Here is a 23,222-nt window from a genome sequence, read left to right on the forward strand (position 1 = left end):
ATGCTCCTAAATTGGCTCCTAAGTTTTGCTTAAATTGGTCAATGTATGGCTGGTGTGAAAAATGGGAATGACACATTAGTGCAATGGGGGCGGTGGGAGGGGGTGCTCTTCTGGGGCTAAGGCACATTGTTGCGACAATTAAAAGGAATTTTTATTTTGTATCTATCTGCTGTATCTGACCTAGGAATGCTTGATGCTGACACCTTGTGCCTAAAATTGAAAGTTCCACTTCCCATGATTAATACAAAATTCACAAAAAAACTTAAAATTGTCAGAAGTTTAACATTATTGAGGATAATTACAAGTTTATTGCATGTTTAATTTTGTATTTTACAGCAGCTACCTACTGTGTTTATTTACTGCAACTGATTCTGTATTATTCCTTTGGATGTATTTTAAAGTATATTTTTTCCTATTGTGGTGATAATGTACCATTTACCCAACTGTCTAAACAAAGGGCAGGGTGGAGGGGTGCATTGTACTGCAAAATAATCTTCCCATGTCACTAAACGTGTATACTTCTCTGGTCCAAAAGTCCAATAGAATTTCAGGGAGTTCAAAGGGAGTAGGCCAGACCAGTGTGGCTCATGAGTCCAGCATAATTCAATTCTTTGTAAACACATTATTGCAATCATATACATGTTTGTGTATGAACAAGTACCTTTTTAAAAAAAAAAACTATTTGCAGATGCCTCAAGGCAATAGCGGACTGTGCATGCAACAGGAGAATGTGTACGAATGGAAAAATTTCTCAAAGATACAATTAAAAAAAAATTAAATAGATATCTAACAACTCCTTATTTTTTTGACCTTTAAAAGTAAATTGTATGTGTTCTAATTCTTCTTTAAAGCAGGTTCAAGTGTGAAAACTAATAGCTAGTGAGATGAATATATCGTTGTTCCCTTCAATTAATTAACATTGCTTGATTTTACAGTAACTTTTTCTTAATTCTTAGAGGGAGTGGAGTCATATGCAGTAATGCTGGAAACAGTGTTGGCTGGTCATGAGAACTGGGTTTATGGACTACATTGGCAGCACCCCTTTCAAAAAGGTAAGATTTCATGAAGTGATTGACAGAAATCAAGCCTCAAAGTTGTGTGCAATATCCAAATAAATTATCAAATTCCTTTGTTATTTTAATGTAGACTTCAGCCAATTAGCATGTTAAGTGTGGTATTTTCCTGAAAACTTACTCCATAGTAAAGGCATGTCTAAAATGTACGCCATTACAAGGGCCACGCCATAATTTCCTGGAACCTATGCAGCGAGACAGGGCGAAGTAATATGGAGTCAGAAACAGATGGTAGAAAGGTAAAAAGCAATAGTGGAAGGCCGAGTAAACAAAGGCAAGAAACAAAAAGGGCCACACTACACCATAATTCTAAAAGGGCAAAGGGTGTTAAAAAAACAAGCCTGAAGGCTTTGTGTCTTAATGCAAGGAGTATCCGTAATAAGAAGGATGAATTAACTGTGCAAATAGATGTTAACAGATATGATGTGATTGGGATTACAGAGACGTGGCTCCAGGATGATCAGGGCTGGGAACTCAACATCCAAGGGTATTCAACATTCAGGAAGGATAGAATAAAAGGAAAAGGAGATGGGGTAGCATTGCTGGTTAAAGGGGAGATTAATGCAATAGTTAGGAAGGACATTAGCTTGGATGATGTGGAATCTATATGGGTAGAGCTGCAGAACACCAAAGGGCAAAAAACGTTAGTGGGAGTTGTGTACAGACCTCCAAACAGTAATAGTGATGTTGGGGAGGGCATCAAACAGGAAATTATGGGTGCATGCAATAAAGGTGCAGCAGTTATCATGGGTGACTTTAATATGCATATAGATTGGGCTAACCAAACTGGAAGCAATACGGTGCAGGAGGATTTCCTGGAGTGCATAAGGGATGGTTTTCTGGACCAACATGTCGAGGAATCAACTAGGGGGGAGGCCATCTTAGACTAGGTGTTGTGTAATGAGAGAGGATTAATTAGCAATCTCGTTGTGTGAGGCTCCTTGGGGAAGAGTGACCATAATATGGTGGAATTCTACATTCGGATGGAGAATGAAACAGTTAATTCAGAGACCATGGTCCAGAACTTAAAGAAGGCTAACTTTGAAGGTATGAGGTATGAATTGGCTAGGATAGATTGGCGAATGATACTTAAAGGGTTGACTGTGGATGGACAATGGCAGACATTTAGAGACCGCATGGATGAACTACAACAATTGTACATCCCTGTCTGGTGTAAAAATAAAAAAGGGAAGGTGGCTCAACCGTGGCTATCAAGGGAAATCAGGGATAGTATTAAAGCCAAGGAAGTGGCATACAAATTGGCTAGAAATAACAGCGAACCCGGGGACTGGGAGAAATTTAGAACTCAGCAGAGGAGGACAAAGGGTTTGATTAGGGCAGGGAAAATAGAATAAGAGAGGAAGCTTGCAAGGAACATTAAGACGGACTGCAAAAGCTTCTATAGATATGTAAAGAGAAAAAGGTTAGTAAAGACAAAGGTAGGTCCCCTGCAGTCAGAATCAGGGGAAGTTATAACGGGGAACAAAGAAAAGGCAGACCAATTGAACAAGTACTTTGGTTCAGTATTCACTAAGGAGGACACAAACAACCTTCCAGATATAAAAGGGGTCGGAGGGTCTAGTAAGAAGGAGGAACTGTGGGAAATCCTTATTGGTCGGGAAATTGTGTTGGGGAAATTGATGGGATTGAAGGCTGATAAATGCCCAGGGTCTGATGGTCTGCATCCCAGAGTACTTAAGGAGGTGGCCTTGGAAATAGTGGATGCATTGACAGTCATTTTCCAACATTCCATAGACTCTGGATCAGTTCCTATGGAGTGGAGGGTAGCCAATGTAACCCCACTTTTTAAAAAAGGAGGGAGAGAGAAAACGGATTTATAGACCGGTCAGCCCGACATCGGTAGTGGGTAAAATGATGAAATCAATTATTAAGGATGTCATAGCAGTGCATTTGAAAAGAGGTGACATGATAGGTCCAAGTCAGCATGGATTTGTGAAAGGAAAATCATGCTTGACAAATCTTCTGGAATTTTTTGAGGATGTTTCCAGTAGAGTGGACAAGGGAGAACCAGTTGATGTGGTATATTTGGACTTTCAGAAGGCTTTCGACAAGGTCCCACACAAGAGATTAATGTGCAAAGTTAAAGCACATGGGATTGGGGGTAGTGTGCTGACGTGGATTGAGAACTGGTTGGCAGACAGGAAGCAAAGAGTAGGAGTAAATGGGTACTTTTCAGAATGGCAGGCAGTGACTAGTGGGGTACCGCAAGGTTTTGTGCTGGGGCCCCAGCTGTTTACATTGTACATTAATGATTTAGACGAGGGGATTAAATGTAATATCTCCAAATTTGCGGATGACACTAAGTTGGGTGGCAGTGTGAGCTGCGAGGAGGCTGCAGAGTGACTTGGGTAGGTTAGGTGAGTGGGCAAATGCATGGCAGATGAAGTATAATGTGGATAAATGTGAAGTTATCCACTTTGGTGGTAAAAATAGAGAGACAGACTATTATCTGAATGGTGACAGATTAGGAAAAGGGGAGGTGCAACGAGACCTGGGTGTCATGGTACATCAGTCATTGAAGGTTGGCATGCAGGTACAGCAGGCGGTTAAGAAAGCAAATGGCATGTTGGCCTTCATAGCGAGGGGATTTGAGTACAGGGGCAGGGATGTGTTACTACAGTTGTACAGGGCCTTGGTGAGGCCACACCTGGAGTATTGTGTACAGTTTTGGTCTCCTAACTTGAGGAAGGACATTCTTGCTATTGAGGGAGTGCAGCGAAGGTTCACCAGACTGATTCCCGGTATGGCGGGACTGACATATCAAGAAAGACTGGATCAACTGGGCTTGTATTCACTGGAGTTCAGAAGAATGAGAGGGGATCTCATAGAAACGTTTAAAATTCTGACGGGTTTAGACAGGTTAGATGCAGGAAGAATGTTCCCAATGTTGGGGAAGTCCAGAACCAGGGGTCACAGCCTAAGGATAAGGGGTAAGCCATTTAGGACCGAGATGAGGTGAAACTTCTTCTCCCAGAGAGTGGTGAACCTGTGGAATTCTCTCCCACAGAAAGTTGTTGAGGCCAATTCACTAAATATATTCAAAAAGGATTTAGATGAAGTCCTTACTACTAGGGGGATCAAGGGGTATGATGATAAAGCAGGAATGGGGTACTGAAGTTGCATGTTCAGCCATGAACTCATTGAATGGCGGTGCAGGCTCGAAGGGCCGAATGGCCTACTCCTGCACCTATTTTCTATGTTTCTGCATCGCTTCGCCGTTACTCTCATCAAAACATTTGAAAGTAAATGATAATAGCTCTACCTGCCCCCCGCCCCCCCAATCTAAATAATTGATGATCACGGATTTGCTGAATTAATGCTACTTTGATCACCATTGCCAATAAGAATGTAGCAGAATGGAGCTGGTGCGCTCAGTGTCAGCCAAGCCAATTGCTCATTCATTTTGAAATAAACATTAAAAAGAGGTTCTTTTGTCGGCATTCAGATGATTAATAAAATAAATATATACAAAGGAAGAAATTAAAGTTGAGCGAAAGTTGACGGCCCTTTCATGGCCTGCCTTTTATCCACGTACTTCCTTGGAGTTGATGATTGAGCTCGGTGAAATCACCACCATATCCTCAATTAATTTGTGCTATTTTATGCAAGAATGGACAAAAGGAAGCATTTGAACAAACTTACCCATAAAATGGAAAATTATCAAGGCATTAAACCAGATCCTGCTTAAAATCAGACTGGCTAGTTTGACCCTCCCACCACATTTTTATTGTAAAGTTCTAAATATTAAAATCTCCAACTTCATTCAGTAAAACAGACCAATAATGATGAATTAAAACAGATTAAAATATGATCAGTATTCAGATATTTTTTTTTTAACCAAGCTACAGATTATCTTTTGAGCTGAAAGTTTTCAGCATTTTAAGATTTTGCAGGAAAATGTTAAGGTATAAAATAACATTTTATAAGAGTAACCTCAGGACATAATTTTCCCTGTACTGGCAATTAATGAGCAGCCCTTATTTTTGCAGACTGCTGTTCTTTTGCGCCTACCCAATTATAAACGGATTCAAATTAAATGATTATACCTTAAATGTGAGAATAAGTAACGAGAATGAATTACAAAATAAGAAACGATTAACTCTATTATGCTAATCAACTTGGTTAAAGTTATAAGAAGTTTTAAAATATTTAAATGGAAAATGTGCACGAATTATTTAGCTCTTGTACTACTTATTTTCTACTTTATAAACCGCATTGAATGGTAGTGCCGTTGTCCTGTCCAATTCCTATCCAATAATTTCTAGCCTTAACTCCAAAGAATTTCAGTTAATGCAGTGAAAAATGGATGCAGATCCAGCATAGCAGAACTCTGCCCAATTTTCTGCTTTGGTGGACCTCATCAGAAATTCCAGGATATAGGCTCCAAATTTAAATTGGAGTGACTGCGTCCAACGAGCCAGAAGCTGATGCCGAGGACCAAAAGCAGTGCAGAAACGATTGCGCATTAATCTGGAAGCCGATATCGATAATGTTGCTGCTTTTTTTCACGGTTTAGGACACGACTACTGCCAACGAACTGTAAGTACCTGCGCATGTGCAGTCTGTTTTTTTTGGTTGTTCGCTTTGGGACTCACGGGGCCTGGGGGAAAAAAATGTCGGGAACATGGAGCGGGCCTGAAGGAAAATGCCAGGAATGCGGAGCGGGTCTTCGCGTCTCACAGGTTCTGGGAAAAATTGCGGTAAAACACAGAGCAGGCCTCGGAAAAAAATGTTGGGAATATTGAGCGGACCTCGGGAAAAGATGCCGATAATATGGAGGAGGCCTGGGGAAAAAATAATGGGAATACAGAGCGGACCTAGGGAAAAAATGCCAGGAATATGGAGGAGGCCTGGGGAACAAAATGCTGGGAATATGGAGCGGGCCTGGGGAAAAAACGGCAGGAATACAGCGTGGGCCATTGGGTTTCATGGAAAAAATATGGGAACATGGAGCGGGCCTTCGCATCGCACAAATAAAATGCCGGGAACATGGAGCGGGTCTTCGGGTTCTCACGGACAAAATGCCAGGAACATGGAGTGGGCCTTCGGGTCTCACGGACTCTGTGGGGGAAACAAAGCAGTGCATCATCGATTTCAGCTTCCAGATTAATGTGCAGAATGCTTCTGTGCAGTTTCTGGTCATTGGCATCAGCTTTTGATTTGTTGGTAGCAGTCACTCCATAATACTTTTAGGCTCTCCTTAAATAAAGAGCTCATACATGAGGACTGGGGAACTGCAAATATGTGGGAAAGGAGGAAGGCATGAACTGGAACATTGTGCACCAATTTTTGTAACATTAAGTGTTTGAGAGTATTTTATGGACACTATTGATCATTTGAATGTTTATAGTTTTAAAAGCAATTGTTTACGCTTCATGAATCTACTTGAGAAGTAACTGAATTAGTGAATGAAGGTAATCCCATCAATATAAATTATTTGGACTTCTACAAGCCATTTGCTGAGCCTGAGTACCTTAATGTCTTAAGGAATCAATTGCAAATTAACTAACTTGATTAAAAACCAAAAACCTTAGTGATTGAAAGCAGAAGATTCTGACATTGTCTTCATAAGAGTCTTCATAAGATGCATTGGAAATTGTTAGAGAAGTAACCAGATTTATTCTGGGGACTTCAATTTTTTGTTATGAAGGCAGATTTGAATAATTTTAAAGGAGTTGCTACAAACTCAATCTGTTAGGCAGATGAATTCAGCATCTTCAAGCAGTCCTTAAACAGCAATCTCTAATTGATCCTTAAATGGAAATTAAATGCATCAACAATTACTCTGCCACCAATGTTGTGACACAATTCTGCTGCTTGTGGACGGTGAATGATTGACTAAGGTATTTAAGTTGCCTACATTTATTATGGTCCTGATTTGTTCTTCAAATATAATTTGTCTTCCAGTTTCCCCCTTCCCTCTGAGTCGAGATATGAATTGTTATGAATATTGGTTCGGATTTTGCTATTAGCGCTCATCGTTAATAAGGAGTAAATCAAACAGCAACTTCCAGCATCCACATGTGTGCAGATAAACGTGGAAATCAGGAAGTTACTGTCTGAGTTGCCCTGCTTCTCCTGAAGCTTGGCTACACCTGTTACTTTGCCGCGAGACTTGGCATTCAAATATATGGAAGGGTGTGAATTTGCAGTACTTGCGTAATAGATACCCACTAAACACGTCAGAAAAAGTTAGGGTTTGTCCATTCAAGTGTAAGTGAATTTTTAACGGTATGATAATCTTAATTACTGCCAAACAACATCTCTGGCACTGAAAATTAACTGACAGATGTGCAGACTCATTCCATTAGATTTTAATTATTATTAGAGACTAAAAAAAAAGCTAACTTTTTAAACCCTCTGTCTCTTTTATCTCTCTATTAATCCCATCTTTCCCTCTCTTTATTTTGCTTTCTGTATGTGATTTGGCATTGAGTTAACCATTCAATTTAGGACGGGCAGGCCCATCTGTCTGCCCCCTCTATAAGCTCCATTACCGCCTCTAAGAGGCGGGGATGGAGCGGATCGGCCTTACTGACCGGGGGCTGACCTGTCCTAAATTGCCCCCGGGTTGGGAGTGGCGGGAACAGGTTTCTGCACTGCCCCTGTTCCCGTCCCTTCGGGCATGTGCCGACCACACACTGACCGGCGGCGACCCCCTTGGCAAATTGCCTCGCGGGAGCGCAGCAACCGCCAGTCGGTGCCACTGACTGCTTTCCCCTGCGGGAAGCTGTGTGTGCCTGGGTGGCGTGTCTGCCCTGAAAGGGGAGGGCACACTGCCGGCGCCTCCATTTTATTTTAATTGTCAACTGACTCCGAGATCGGCTCGACACTGATGGCCACGGGTTCGGCCAGGCCGTCCAGCACACCCGCTTTTTGCTTTTCCTGTTCACACAGGTCCCAGATCAACTGTAAATGGAACTGTGCTGTTTTTCCTCTCTAATAACTGAAAATTCCATCGCAAAATCCCACAAACTCTGTGGGCAAGTGCAAGTGTAATGAATGGCTAGCCTACAATATCCGGGCCAGTGAATTTGCAACAAGAAAAATCCTTCTTGTATCCATCCTGTTTCGTCTGATTTTGAATTTTCATATTATTGACTGTGATTCATGTCAAGTATGTTTCTGCTGCTGCAAAATGAGCCACGTGCTGTTAATATTAGCTGAGTGGAATTTTTTCTGACTACTGCATGTAGATGTAAATATTAAGTGTACGTGGTTATACTATTGGGCTGAGGCTGGAGGCTAATGTATTCTGTTATATAGCCCTGCAATATTTTCTATTTGCTGGTTTTAGCATCATGAATGTTTTATAAATCAGGTGCATATGAGGATGCGAGTAAGCACTTCAAATTTGAATTATGAAAGCTTCTATGCCGTGTAATTTTAGCTAGATAGAACTAAATAATATTAAGTGCAGGCAGTGAAGAAAGCATGAACTGAGATTTTTTAACAATTTTAATTGAAAAAAATTATACATTTTGACTAGTGTGTGGCCAACTTCTGGAACAGTTTGCGCTAGAGACAGAGACATGAAATTTATTTACAAACCTCTAATTTTACATTTGCACTTTTAGGTTTTCAGTTGTGATAAGTATCTGGCTGTAGTTTTCCTACACTGTAGCTTGTGTGACATAGTTATGTATTTTAAAAGGGAGATTGGGCCACAGTCTTTGAGAGTTTAAATTTTTTTTTGCAATATTCGAGAAGCTGATAAGTATCTCCTTCTTTTGAGGCGGGGAGAGCAAAAATGTGAGCATGTAACCAAAGCTGGTACAGTTATAACGTCCCGAAACCCGAGGCCATTCTGGTTTTCGTGTTTTTCTGGATTTCGGAGAAGAAATCTGACGTCTTGAATCCGGAAACCCTTGGGCCGACTTTCGTGTATTTCCAGATTTCGGAGCCAAAAATCTGACGGCCCGAATCTGGAAACCCCTCATGGACCTCTCTGGTCCGGCACCTTTGGGACCTGCCCAGTGCCGGACCTGAGAATTTTCCGGACTACGGAAGGTTACGCCGACCCTAGACTTACCTGATGATGGCGCTCGGGCTCCTGAACACCAACGCCACGCTCCGGCTGCAAAACTTGGGCCTCGCTCCCTCTCCGCGCTGACCCGATCTAGGAGGGAACACCAGAGGAGCAGCCAGCCTCAGCGTCACCGGAGGAGCAGCAACCTCAAGGCCGGGCCGTGCCAGCCTGCGTATTTTTGGGATTTCTGCTTGGAGAAAGTTATGTACGGTTTAAAAGTCCGGTTTTCGGGAAATATTTCTGGAAACAACGACTCTTGCAATCTGCGCAATTGTCTCCAGACAATTATGGTTTTTAGAACTTCGGATTTCGACGCTCTACCTGTACTTCAGTGCAGAACTAAGGGAGCGCTGCACTGTTTGAGATGACATGTTAAACTGAAGCTCTGTCTGCCCTCTCGAGTGGATGTTAAAGATCCTGCAACACTATTCAGAGAAGAGCAGGCGAGTTCTCCCGGTGTCCTGGCCTACATTTATCCCTCAATCAACACTTGAAACAATGGATGTTGTCATTTATTTAATTGTTGTTTGTCGGACTTTGCTGTGTGCAAATTGGCTGTCACATTTTCTATATTACAATGGTGACTACACCTCAATAGTACTTGATTGGTTGTAAACCGCTTTGGGACATCCTGAGGCCATGAAAGGTGCTATATAAATGCAAGTTTTTCTTTCGTTTTGATATAAATGTCAACCAATTTGAAACATTGAGGTCGAAATTCAGTTTATACCGCCACCCGTTACATAGAAACATAGAAAATAGGAGCAGTAGTAGGCCATTTGGCCCTTCGAATCTGCACCGCCATTCAATATGATCATGGCTGATCCTCTATCTCAACACCAGATTCCTGTTTTTTCCCCATACCCCTTGATGCCTTTTGTTTCTAGAAATCTGTCTATCTTCCTCTTAAATATATTCAGTGACTTGGCCTCCACAGCCTTCTGTGGTAGAGAATTCCTCAGGTTCACCACCCTCTGAGTGAAAACTTTTCTCCTCATCTCAGTCCTAATTTTCCTAACCCGTATCCTGAGACTGTGACACCTTGTTCTCGACTTCCCAGCCAGGGGAAACATCTTCCCCGCATCCAGTCTATCCAACCCAGTCAGAATTTTATACGTTTCAATGAGATCCCCTCTCATTCTTCTAAACTCTGGTGAATACAGGCCTAGTCAACCCAATCTCTCCTCATACAACAGTCCTGCCATCCCAGGAATCAGTCTGGTAAACCTTCGCTGCACTCCCTCTATGGCAAGTATATCCTTTCTTAGGTAAGGAGACCAAAACTGCACACAATACTCCAGGTGCGGTCTTATCAAGGCCCTGTGTAACTGTAGTAAGACATCCTTGTTCCTGTACTCAAATCCTCTTGCAATGAAGGCCAACATACCATTTTCCTTCCTAACTGCTTGCTGCACCTGCATGTTTGCTTTCAATGACTGGTGTACAAGGACACCCAGGTCCCTCTCCAATCCATCGCCATTTAAATAATACTTTGTCCTTATGTTTTTCCTACCAAAGCGGATTACCATGCGCAGGAGGCGGCTAATGGGCAGCAAAGGTCTACCTTCGATGGTAAGCGGCGTCCACGCGCTGGCTGAAATTGAGTCGAGCCTTTGGCAGAGGCACCAAGAGGCAACGCTGAGCTGGCTAATGCCACCTGCATGGTGACGTCATCCAGCGTACAATGCCTCTTTGACACCTCTATCACCATATTTGCTTTGTACGGCTTCTGTACCGGCAGGCGGCCGTACAGCCTGAATAAAATGGTGGTGAAACAGCGGAACTCGGGTGAAATCAGCCAGAGAGCAAGCTAATTTTTTTTTCTTTATTTATTTCTTCATTTTTTCATTAGTTGTAACAGTGGGGAAGTGTGCATGTGGGTCATAGAAGTTTGATTTTTTTTTTCTTCCTTTTTCTTCCCGTTTTTCAGCTAGCATGGTGGTAGCTTCCCGATGCAAAATTCAGCAGCCTCCTGAGCTCCCGTCAGAGGATGAGTGTGCAACGCCACTTTTTAGTGCTGCTCTCTCATCTTTGGGCGTAAAAACTGAATTTGGCATTAGGAGCCTGTACCTTACGCCTGGTGTTAAAATCAGCACTCAGGTAATGACACCACCTCAAAAACGGCGGTACCGAATTTCGACCCCTATAAGCTTTGGGATACACCAGAGTAGACTGCTGCCCAAGGATTGTCCTTGGAAGTAATATAGACAGTATTTAACAAAGTAGATCTTTCGTGCGGTTTCTCTCTGGGGAGTAATTCTAGATGTCTGCCCTGCTCAAATTCTGTCCTGAGCACCTGTAAGATTTCTCAATATCTGGCATTAAATTAACAGTGAGACTGATTCTTTTAAAACAATTCAGAACAGTTTATTAAAACACACACACATGCACATTTATCGTCCGTCGTCGGCTATCCTACAGATCTTAACCTAGTTACAACTGATACAATGTTACAATAATGATTTATAAAAAGGTATATGTCACTTTCCTCTGGCTGGGTGGCTGAACACATTGCCTGCTGTTTTGGCTGGTCTTTGAGCGGGCGTTTTGCCGTGTGCTCAGGAGAGAAGGAGACAGAGCAAACTGTGGCTTGAGTTTTTATATCCCTTAAGTCCATTGTTCCTCCAAAAGCCTCAGGATCAGACCTTGGTTCCAGGGCAGTTCCTTATTGGCTCTCCTCACTCATGTGTCTGCTGGACTGGCCCAGCCATCCCTTGATTAAGTTAGTGGCTTTCCAATTAAAACAAGACACAAACACCATGCTGGAGGTCTGTGACCTTCCATGTTGAATCTTTCAAAACTGTCTTTTCGTATAGTCTGCACTTTCAACATTTATACATGCACAGAATTAATTTTATTACTGAACACTTTTATTCTTACAAACTCCCCACCTTGAGGGGGAAATATCCTTATTGATTCCTCATATGGTTTACCTCCTCAGGGCTCACATATCATAAACATTGAGAGGGTTCTGATAGCTCTGCTGTTTATGGGTTTTAAACAGAGCGAGAGAGAGAGAAAAGTGGATTGATGATTGATGATATTCGAGTATCATGTTGCAGCTCCCACTTCTCCATCTTCCCTCGGCTTCGGTCGTGACCAGTATCGTTCTGGCAATTGTGAGGATCCGTAACATGGTCTGTGGGAAACTAGATCAGTGCATTATTTACTCTTTGGCAGTTTTTAACTGATTAATGTGAAACCACTTCTTGCACTTAATGCCCTTTTTCCCCGGTAACTGAATCAAATAAACTACGGGGTTCAATCGGTCTATAATCTAATGCGGTCCTCACCACCTGGGCTCAAAGGCAGCTTCTTTTTCCTATAATTTGGAATCATTACCGAGTCTCCCACCTCATATTCAAAGGGCCGTACTTTCTTGTCAATTTGTCTTTTTGACTTCCCCAATTTGGTGGCTACAAATCGATTGATTTGATCGATGATATCTACCACTTGTTCCAGCCACTTGGAACTACATGTTTTCATTGTCAGGGGACTCATCCCTGTTAGTGTGAGCTGGCCTGGTGTTCTCATGAGCCTCCCCATCATGGCCTGATATGGGGAGAAACCTGTTGTTCTATGAGGTGTGGACCTCATTGCCATTAAGCACATTGGCAGCATGTTAACCCATTGAGTGGGGTGGTCCACGCACAATTTTTTTTAACATTAACTTGCGGGTCCTGTTCCCCCTTTCGACCCCTCCGGACGACTGGGGGTGGTGAGCAATATGTAATTTGTGTTTTATCCCCAACATTTCCTGCAGGTGGGTAAAAATTTTACTGGTAAAGTATGAACCTTGATTACTGTCCACTTGTACTAGTACTCCCCACCTACAAAACACATGATTCAATAGTGTTTTGGCTGCTGTGATTGCGGTGTTGGAGCGGCAGGGAATGCTTCGATCCATTTAGTGAATTGATCCACCACCACTAGGGCATGCTGAAAATTGCCTTGTACCTGTGGAAGTGGCCCAATGAAGTCTATCTGGAAGTGAGTCCATGGCCCTTGAGGTGGGGCTTTGAAGCAAGGCTCGGTTAGTGCATGCGGGAGGATTGTGTTGCAGGCACGGTAGGCATCGTACCACATATTGGGCCCAAGTTTCCACATGATTTGCGCCTGATTTTTAGGAGCAACTGGTGGAGAACGGACTATCTTAGAAATCGCAATTCTCCACATTTTTTTTTCTGCAGTTCTAGTCAGGTAGAACAGTTCTACTTTGGAACAGAATTTTTTCTTCAAAAGGGGGCGTGTCCGGCCACTGACGCCTGATTTGAAAGTTTCCACAGTGAAAATGTACTCCAAACTAACTTAGAATGGAGCAAGTGAAGATTTTTGTAGAACTGAAAAAACCTGTTCTACACATTAAAAAATAAGGCGCAGGTTACAAATTAGGCGTCCAGAACGAGGTGGGGGGGAAGGGAAGTAATTAAATTCTATAATAAATCCTTATTTATACTTATACAAATATTATACAAATAAATCCAACCTGAATAAACATTTATAAGCAAAGAAAAGATTAAATAAACCATCTTCCTACCTGTGTGAAAGTGCGAACGTGCCAGGGAGAATGCTGCAGGAAGCCTCACAAGTTGAGGCAGCCGTTCGTTTCCGGCGGCAGGGGGGAAGGAGAAAGCCGTTCGTTCCCGCGGCGGGGGGGGGGGGGGAGGGAGGAGGAAAACGGCTGCCTCAACTTTGAGGCTTCCTGCAGCCTTCTCACTGCTGCAAGAAGCCTCAGTGCTGATGTGCTGATGGCAATGTGCTTTTATTAAAAAATGTTCAAAAATTAAACAGCTACAAAGAACTACAAAAATGGCCGAGTGCCAATGTTTCCTTCACACTGCGCGTGCGTGAACGCTCCAACGCGCACGCGCAGCGTTGCCAGCAGGAAAAAAACTAATTTAAATGGTACCCGCCCCCTCCCACTTACAAAATCGGCGCGAGTGTAGGCTCCGCCCCCCTGGGTGCCGCGCCAAGCAGGCATGGAGCTGCAGGGCGCTCCAGAATTGTGCGTTTTTTTTTCGGCGCGAAAAACGGGCGCCCAGCTTGGAGGGGCGCCCGTTTTTTATCATGTGGAAACTTGGGCTCAGAGGTTGGTGGTTTCCCTCATGGAAGACCACCAAGCTGTGGATGCTACCTTATCGAAGGTTACCAGGGCCAAATAGTGCCCTGCTGTGGGGTGGGAATGAAAGAGGGAGAGCGGTTCCTGACCCACCTCTGGTGGAACACACACCACCAGGCAGGTGTTTGGCTTTCTTTTGAACATCAGCAATTACTCATCTGAGTCAGGGGCAGTGGCTAGTATGGTATTGGGAGCCCAGGCTGTTGGTTGAGGAAGGGGTCTGCCTTCCTCGTGTCAGGCATATGACCAGTATTGCTGCTGCAGGGATTTTAAATCTAGGTGATCTGTTGGGGAGGCCTTGCTAACAGCTTTGCAGGGCTCAACAACTATATCCTCTATCTCCCCTTCAATCGCAGCATCCTTGGCTGCTCTGACTACTCTGGAATTTCCTTCACTATGTGGACCCCCTTTTCAATGGGCTGCTACCTTTCCTATGAAGCAGGGCTGGGATCGCTGTTGAAGGTATGACCAGAGCAGGCAGAACCAGGGCCCATGGACCAGGGCCTTTACCGTCTATCGTACGATAATCATTTTTGTGGTATAGGGGCAAGGAGAGAATGGTGCTTATAGCTTTTGCACTATCGGACCAAATATTCACGGGTCTATCTGAGATTTCCTGTGCAGCAATTAGAAGTGCGACGATTTCTGCATAATGTGAAGACTGTCTGTTGCATCTTCACTGGATGGTTCTTTCTGGCAATACCACAGCATACCCGGTGTGAGGGGATCCTTCAATGTGACATGAGGACCCATCGATAACATCTGGGGCACCCTGTATGGGCTCTTTCTGCACAGGATGGGTCTCAAAGTTAATCAGGGGTAGCGAACATTCATGTGGGTTTCCCTCATAGATCAGAAATTGTGGCAGCAATGTGATGGGTTTGGAAATGGTGTCAATATCTCTTTCCATAAATTCCATTGTCCATTTGCTGAGGCGCTGCGAGGAAACTAACGAATCTCCAAGTTTCATCAGTAGTTTCAGAGGTGTGTGTCTGCTGTGCAGGATTGTAGCCTGTAACTCAGTAATAAAAGTAAAGTGATGTACTGCCCAGAAGATGGCCTGTCAGTGGCGCTAACATGCAGTATACGTCTTTTCTGCCCCCTGCAGGATTCGAGACGCATACGCAATGGGCTGTAGTTGATCAGCTCGCATTTTGCACAGAACTGCAGTGAGGCTTTGCTCTGTGGCCCCGACCTCCAAATGGAAGGGCTGCGTGGGATCAGGAGTGATCAGACATGCGGCCTGTATCACTGCAGTTTTTAATTTAGCCACGGACTGGGTGTGGGCATCAGTCTATGCCGGGCGTATGTCATTATCCTGTAGTTTTATTCAATCATACAAGGACTTTGCACACTGCAAATTCTAGGATAAAGTTCCTTTGGTACCCCACCAAACCTAAGAATGATTTTTGGAAGTGGGTAATGGCAGTCGCTGTATTATCTCCACCTTGTGAGAGTCGGGGGATGATCCCTCTGGAGAAATGGACACTCCTAGAAAGGTGACCCGTTCTTTTACTAATTGAGCCTTACGTGGATTCACCTTTAGTCCCACCTCAGTCAACAATGTCAAAAGTTCGTGCAAAAGGGACAGATGCTCCTCATGCTGTCGGTTGTCAGCAGTAGGTCGTCAATGTACTGCAGCAAGCAGGTAGGGCGGGAAAAGTCTTTTAAAATTGCAGCCATTCTTTTGTGGAATATCGTCGGGGCATTGTGGAACCTCTGAGGCAAGCATGTCCAGGTATAGCTCTGGTCCTCAAATGTGAACGCAAATTTGTACTGGTCTTCTCTCTTAACAGAGATACTCCAGATTCCATTGGTGATGGCGAGAGTCAAGAAATACTTGGAACCAGCAGGAATTTGAGATAATATGGTGGGAGTTTCTCTTACTACCGGTGAGCAGGCTGGTGTTACAGAATTTAACTTTCTGTAATCAATAGTCAGTAGCCAGCTGCTATCAGGCTTTTTAACCGGGCATGTGGGTGATTTGGTCGTGAAAGTGCCTGTCCTCAGAATACCCTGCTCGACTAGGGATTTTATGGTGTCTCGGATGTAAGGGTGACTCTCCCTTGGGATGGGGTACTGTTTAGTGAATGAGTGGGGGGGGGGGGGTCCCTCAATAGATTCCTTACCTGCCATTTTTCCACAGTCATGCTTACATGTGGCAAACACCGCCTGAATTAGTTTTGTCACAGCTTCATTTTCGCTCCCCAGAGGGTCATACTCAGATGGCTTTTTAATAGCAACAACCGAGTGAGCATCTGAAATTTTTATCTCTTCTGCCTTATCTCTCAATCCCATCCAAACAAACATAGTCCTGATTATAATCTATCACTGCGCCACACTGATCCAACACATCAGTCCCTAAAATTCCCTTTCCGTCGGGGGTGGTCATCAGCATCGGCGCTGGGACCTTACAGGTGAGGCCTCCCAACTGAAGTTCAGTGGCCTTCCCTGTGTACGCGGTGGTTGTATCACCGTTAAACCCTTTAAGGGTCATATAACCCTTGTCCGCCGCTGGATGGCGTTCAGGGTATGGGGTGTGGATGATGGTAATGGCTGAGCCAGTATCGATAAGCATAATTTGCTGCCTGCCCCTTTTAAGACAACAAGGACTATTGGTCTCCCGCTACCATCACATCGGAATCCCACTTCTGACCAATCTTTGGGGGCCGAACTCTGTCACAGGGTCAATCCTTGAATGGGTCTCTCTAATGAGTGTGCATCGACGATTGTGTGCACCGGTAAATGATTTTGCATCCTCCCCGTGGCAATTTTGGTTTGTATGAGGGTTATCAATTGATCCAATCATTGATCTGTCCCAGAGGGCTTGGGTTCGTCCCTCGGGAGCTATCTATGCGTTGCATCATGGTTCAGTGCTGGTCTGGGTCTGCTGCAGTCTTTTGCTAGGTGGCCTACCTTCTTACAATTAAAGCACTGTCCCTTAAAGGGGTAGTTTCAAGATCCCTCCACCATTGACACTAGTTTATTCTCAGTGGTGGTGACTTCGCCTTTAACTGGTCTTTTACCATCTCACAGGCTATTTGAGCGCTGGTTTCTATATCTGTCTACTGATTGGTGGGCCTCATTGCTATGCTCAGAGTGGTTTTAACTCAAGAGTGGAGTTGGGTCAGGAACATCGATTTAAATTGTTCCTGATTCTTTCTCACTGTAGCATTTGCGGGTGCCTGGTTCTGCGTATGTTGATAGATACCGTATAGGCGATTACTGAAGGCTCTAGGGGTCTCTTCTGGGCGCTGCTTGGTCTGATTAAGCAGAGCCACTATGTTCAAGTTTTGGATCCCTAAATCGTTTAGGATCTCGGTCATGAATGCATCGGCCGCTGTACCAGGCTGGAGGACTGCGTCTGGCAGATTATCTTTTAGGGAAGTGAAACAGGCCAAGAGGAGAACTCGTGTTAAGTCTCTCTCTTCCAATGCGGGGTGACCCCTCAAATTACAATATACATTAGTGATTTAGACGAAGGAATTGAATGTAATATCTCCAAGTTTGCAGATGACACTAAGCTGGGTGGCAGTGTGAGTTGTGAGGAAGATGCTAAGAGGCTGCAGGGTGACTTGAACAGGTTAGGTGAATGGGCAAATGCATGGCAGATGCAGTATAATGTGGATAAATGTGAGGTTATCCACTTTGGTGGAAAAACAGGAAGGCAGATTAGTAAAAGGGGAGGTGCAACGAGACGAGACCTGGGGAAGTCCAGAACCAGGGGTCACAGTCTTAAGATAAGAGGTAAGCCATTTAGGACTGAGATGAGGAGAAACTTCTTCACTCAGAGTTGTTAACCTGTGGAATTCTCTACCGCAGAGAGTTGTTGATGCCAGTTCGTTAGATATATTCAAGAGGGAGTTAGATATGGCCCTTGCAGCTAAAGGGATCAAGGGGTCTGGAGAGAAAGCAGGAAAGGGGTACTGAGGTGAATGATCAGCCATGATCTTATTGAATGGTGGTACAGGCTCGAAGGGCCGAATGGCCTACTCCTGCACCTATGTTCTATGTTTCTATGTTTCCCATCTCCTGTTAACTTCCAGTGAGTCGTCCCCATCATTAATGGGGCCCCAACTTGTGGCTACACGCCATGGCGTCAGCACCAGATATGGGCCGTGAGTCGGTATGGTTACTGGTGATGCGACTGTGCGTATTACGTCGTAAAGAAGTGGTTACTACGGCTACGATTGGCTCTTGTGTCTCCAAGGTATCCCATCCTACACCACCCTCCTGGGGACTATACTGACGGCCGCCTTCTTCCCAATCTGTCTCCCCCTTGTACCCTTCTGCTGTCTCTGTTATGGCTCCCCATGTTACTGCAGATACCAGGGCCTGCTGCTCCCCTAACTTACTTTTTAGCCTCGCTATTTCTAGTTGGCACTGGGAGTGATCTGCCTCCCTATGTGACTTCTTAATTACTTCCCTTAATGTTCCCCGAGCATCTTCTATCTCTTGCTGGAGCCTCAAGTTTTCCAATTTATATTTTTTTAACTCTAATTTGTTTTCATTTGCTTCAACAACGGCTGCTGTGGCATTTAAGTTTGAGAGGCTTTGTTGTTGTAGCAATGAAGCTGCCTTTTCGGCCCCTTTTTCTAATTGCTTAATACTGTGGTTTAATCGACCAATTTCTTGTCTTAAATGCTGAATTTCTCCCTCTTTGAACTGCTTCACAAGTTGGAGGCCGCCTTCCTTTTGTTGTTTTATACCTTCAATCTATCTTTTAGTTGAATCCCTTTTACTTGCAGTTCTTTTAAATCTTGTATCACTTTGTCCCCCGTCTCAATAATTCCTCATCTCTCCGGGCACAATAAAATGTGCTGAATGCCACGAGACCATTTGCCCGTTTTGGCCTAAGCTCTCCTTTATCTACTTTCTCCTGGATAAATGCTACCAGCTCCTCAAAGGACGCGTGTTGACCCTTGCGGAATTGCCATGCCTGTGCCTGTAACTCTTCTATGTCTTGTATCGGTATCTTTTTGGACAACCTCTCCTGATAAACTAGCTCAACATTTCTTTTTATTGTTGGCTTTCTGTTCATGACCGATCCCTTCATCCTGTGTCTTTTGAATATAACTACTGGTGGGTCCCCACTTAAACTGTTACAACTATTGAGACGACTGCTCCTAAGACGCAACTTCTCCCGATCCGTTTAATCGCTTATAAGTTATGCTTCGCAACACAGGTTAGCATCGCAACTCCTGAAATTTCCAATTGTTCAAAAGAATCATCAAAAAGCTGTCTCCCCAGATGCCCACATTCTCCACCAATTTGTAAGATTTCTAAATCTCTGGCATTAAATTGACAGTGAGACTGATTCTTTTAAAACAATTCAGAATAAGCTTATTAAAATACACACACATGCACATTTATCGGCAGTCGTCAGCTATCCTACAGATCTTACCTAGTTACAACAGATACAACGTTACAATAATGATTTATAAAAAGGTATACGTCACTTTCCTCTGACTGGGTGGCAGAACACATTGCCTGCTGTTTCGGCTGGTCTTTGAGCGGGCGTTTTGCCGTGTGCCCAGGAGAGAAGGAGACAGAGCAAACTGTGGCTTGAGTTTTTATATCCCTTAAGTCCATTGTTCCTCCAAAAGCCTCAGGATCGGACCTTGGTTCCAGGGCAATTCCTTGTTGGCTCTCCTAACTCATGTGTCTGGTGGACTGGTCCAGCCATCCCTTGATTAAGTTAATGGCTTTCCAATTAAGACAATACACAAATGCCATGCTAGAGGTCTGTGAGCTTCCATGTTGAATCTTTCGAAACTGTCTTTTCGTATAGTCTACACTTTCAACATTTATACACACACACTATCGATTTTATTGCTGAACACTTTTATTCTTACACATCTCTGGTCATAATTGCTCAACCACCAGTGGCTGTGCCTTCAGGTGCTTGGGCCCTAAGCTCTGGAATTCCCTCACTAAACCTCTCCACCTCCCTACCTCTCTTTCCTCCTTTAATATGCTCCTTAAAACCTTCCTCTTTAACCAAGCTTTTGGTCATCTGCTGTAATTTCTTCTTATGTGGCTCGTGTCAAATTTATCTGTTTTGTCTTATATCACTGCTGTGAAGCGCCTTGGGACGTTTTATTATGTTTAAGCGCTATATAAATAAAAGTTGTTGTTTTATTAACTTTATTTGAAGGCATGATCTAATGGAGTAAGGTACTTCCAATGGATTCATGACCAAGCTGTAGTTTCCCCAAGAGCACATAGTGGGGATAAGAACTAAATATTGAGTAATCTTTGTGATTCACCTGAGGCCCTGAAACTCCAATCAGCAATATTTTCCTGATGCATTCAGTTATTTATTTATTTTAGTTAATTTCACAATTTTCTCAATTTTTAGGATGAGAGCTTTAATTTACTAGGTTATTTGTTTGCCAAGAGTGCTTCACGTACCATATTCTCTCACTGCATGATGCAAATTCTATGAGCTATTGAGTTCCATTCCTAGTCAGTGGTAGATTGCAAAGAAAACAAAAGCAAAATACTGCGGATGCTGGAAATCTGAAATAAAAACAGAAAACGCTGCAAATACTCAGCAGGTCAGGCAGCATCTGTGGAGAGAGAAACAGAGTTAATGTTTCAGGTCTATGAAGGATATTACAATTGTTTCCATGTGATCCTTCATTACTGCCTGGCATATGAGGGCTTTTGTATGTTTCTCATGCTGTTAAGTGTGCTTCCTTCTCCTGTAGATGGCAGACTTGAACAACCCTTGTCTTTGTTGTCTGCATCAATGGATAAAACAATGATTCTCTGGGCTCCAGATGAAGAATCTGATGTGTGGTTGGAACAGGTAAGCTTTATTACCTTGTATATTATTCTAATGCCTGGTGCCCTAAAAATAATTTTCAGGTTCTATGACAGCAAGTTAGAAGTTTTTGTGGCACAATTAAAGATGACCACATCGGGTTGTAGATCAGTTACTATTTCTGAAAGCCTGAATAAGGTATGTAAAGCACTTTTGGCAAACAAATGACCTAGTAAATTAAAACTCTCATCCTAAAAATTAAAATTAACTAAAATAATTAACTAATATCTTTAATTCTGCGTGTTAACGTTTTATTGAATCAGAAGTAAATAGCACTATTCACCTGAATTAAGCCCCTTCCTGTGTGGCAACACTGAAGGAGATGTGAACGTAGGAACAGGAACAGGAACAGGCTATTCAGCCCCCTCAACCTTGCTTCGCCATTCAATTAGATCATGACTGATTGGCACCTAAACTCCATTTACCTGCCTTCTTATCCTTACATAAGAAATAGGAACAGGCCATACGGCCCTCAAGCTTACTCTGCCATTCAATAAGATCATGTTGAATATCGACATCAACTCAACTTTCCCGCCATCCCCATATCCCATGATTCCCTTGGTGCCCAAAAATCTATCGATCTCAGTCTTGAATATACTCGATGACTGAGCATCCACAGCCCTCTGGGTTAGAGAATGTAAAGCTATGCTTTGAGTGAAAAAATTTCTTCTCGTATCAGTCCTAAATGGCCGATCCCTTATTCTGAGACTGTGACCCCCTAGTTTTAGACTATATCAAGAATTGAAGTCACTATATGAATGTTTCATTCTCTCTCTCACTCCTCGTTCTCTCGCTCCTCGTTCTCTCGCTCCTCGTTCTCTCGCTCCTCGTTCTCTCGCTCCTCGTTCACTCGCTCCTCGTTCACTCGCTCCTCGTTCACTCGCTCCTCGTTCTCTCGCTCGCTCGCTTTCTCTGGCTCTCGCTCGCTCGCTTTCTCTGGCTCTCGCTCGCTCGCTTTCTCTGGCTTTCGCTCGCTTTCATTCGCACTTTCGTTCACTTTCGCTCGCTTTCTCTCGCTCGCTTTCTCTGGCTCTCTCGCTCGCTTTCTCTGGCTCTCTCGCTCGCTTTCTCTCGCTTTCTCTCTCGCTTTCTCTCTTTCTTTCTCTCTTTCTTTCTCTCTTTCTTTCTCTCTTTCTTTCTCTCTCTCTCTTTTTCTTTCTCTTTCTCTCTCTCTCTCTTTCTATTCTCTCTGCTCTCCTTTCTATTCTTTTTCTCTCCTTTCTCTTTTTCTTTTTCTCCCTTCTTGCTCTCTCTATTTTTTCTTCCCCACCCCCGGCACTTTAGGGAATGAAGGTACATAAAACCTTTTTTTGCAAAATACATTTCTTTTTAATCTTATTATAAAAGTTTTCAGTAATCATTTCAGTTAGCATGTTCTGCTTTTGAGCCATGGAAGCATTGAAGTAGCAGGTCATTTGGAAAAGCAAAACTTGGTCAGGCAGAGTCAGCATGGTTTTAGAAGGAGAAGTCATGTTTGACAAATTTGCTGGAGTTCTTTGAGGATGTAACGGACAGGGTGGATAAAGGGGAGCCAGTGGATGTGGTGTATTTGGACTTCCAGAAGGCATTTGACCAGGTGCCACATGAAAGGTTACTGCACAAGATAAAAGTTCATAGGGTAATATATTAGCATGGATAGAGGATTGGCTAACTAACAAAAAAGAGAGTCGGGATAAATGGTTCATTCTCTGGTTGGTAACCAGTAACTAGTGGGGTGCCGCAGGGATCAGTGCTGGGACCCCAACTATTTACAATCTATATTAACAACTTGGAAGAAGGGACTGAGTGTAACGTAGCCAAGTTTGCTCACGATACAAAGATGGGAGGAAAAGCAATGTGTGAGGAGGATGCACAAAATCTGCAAAAGGACATAGACAGGCTAAGTGAATGGGCAAAAATTTGGCAGATGGAATATAATGTTGGAAAGTGTGAGGTCATGCATTTTGACAGAAAAAATCAAAGAGCAAGTTATTATTTAAATGGAGAAAGATTGCAAAGTGCCGCAGCATAGCGGGACCTGGGAGTACTTGTGCATGAAACACAAAAGGATAGTATGCAGTTACAGCAAGTGATCAGGAAAGCCAATGGTATCTTGGTCTTTATTGCAAAAGGGATGGAGTATAAAAGCAGAGAAGTCTTGCTACAGCTATA

The 23,222-nt window shown here is 43.5% G+C and overlaps 1 protein-coding gene across 3 annotated transcripts in view; it reads left to right on the forward strand.

Annotated features, from left to right (window-relative positions):
- Positions 1-23,222, forward strand: part of elp2 (elongator acetyltransferase complex subunit 2) — a 197,779-nt gene that overhangs the window by 64,088 nt on the left and 110,469 nt on the right. For all 3 annotated transcript variants that reach the window (XM_070881084.1, XM_070881085.1, XM_070881086.1), the window contains 2 exons: positions 957-1,052; positions 20,956-21,056. In XM_070881084.1, coding sequence (XP_070737185.1) covers positions 957-1,052; positions 20,956-21,056 — 197 coding nt within the window. The remainder of the gene's footprint in view (positions 1-956; positions 1,053-20,955; positions 21,057-23,222) is intronic.

This window comes from Pristiophorus japonicus, chromosome 5, assembly GCF_044704955.1.
Source record: "Pristiophorus japonicus isolate sPriJap1 chromosome 5, sPriJap1.hap1, whole genome shotgun sequence".
Lineage (NCBI taxonomy): Eukaryota > Metazoa > Chordata > Chondrichthyes > Pristiophoridae > Pristiophorus > Pristiophorus japonicus.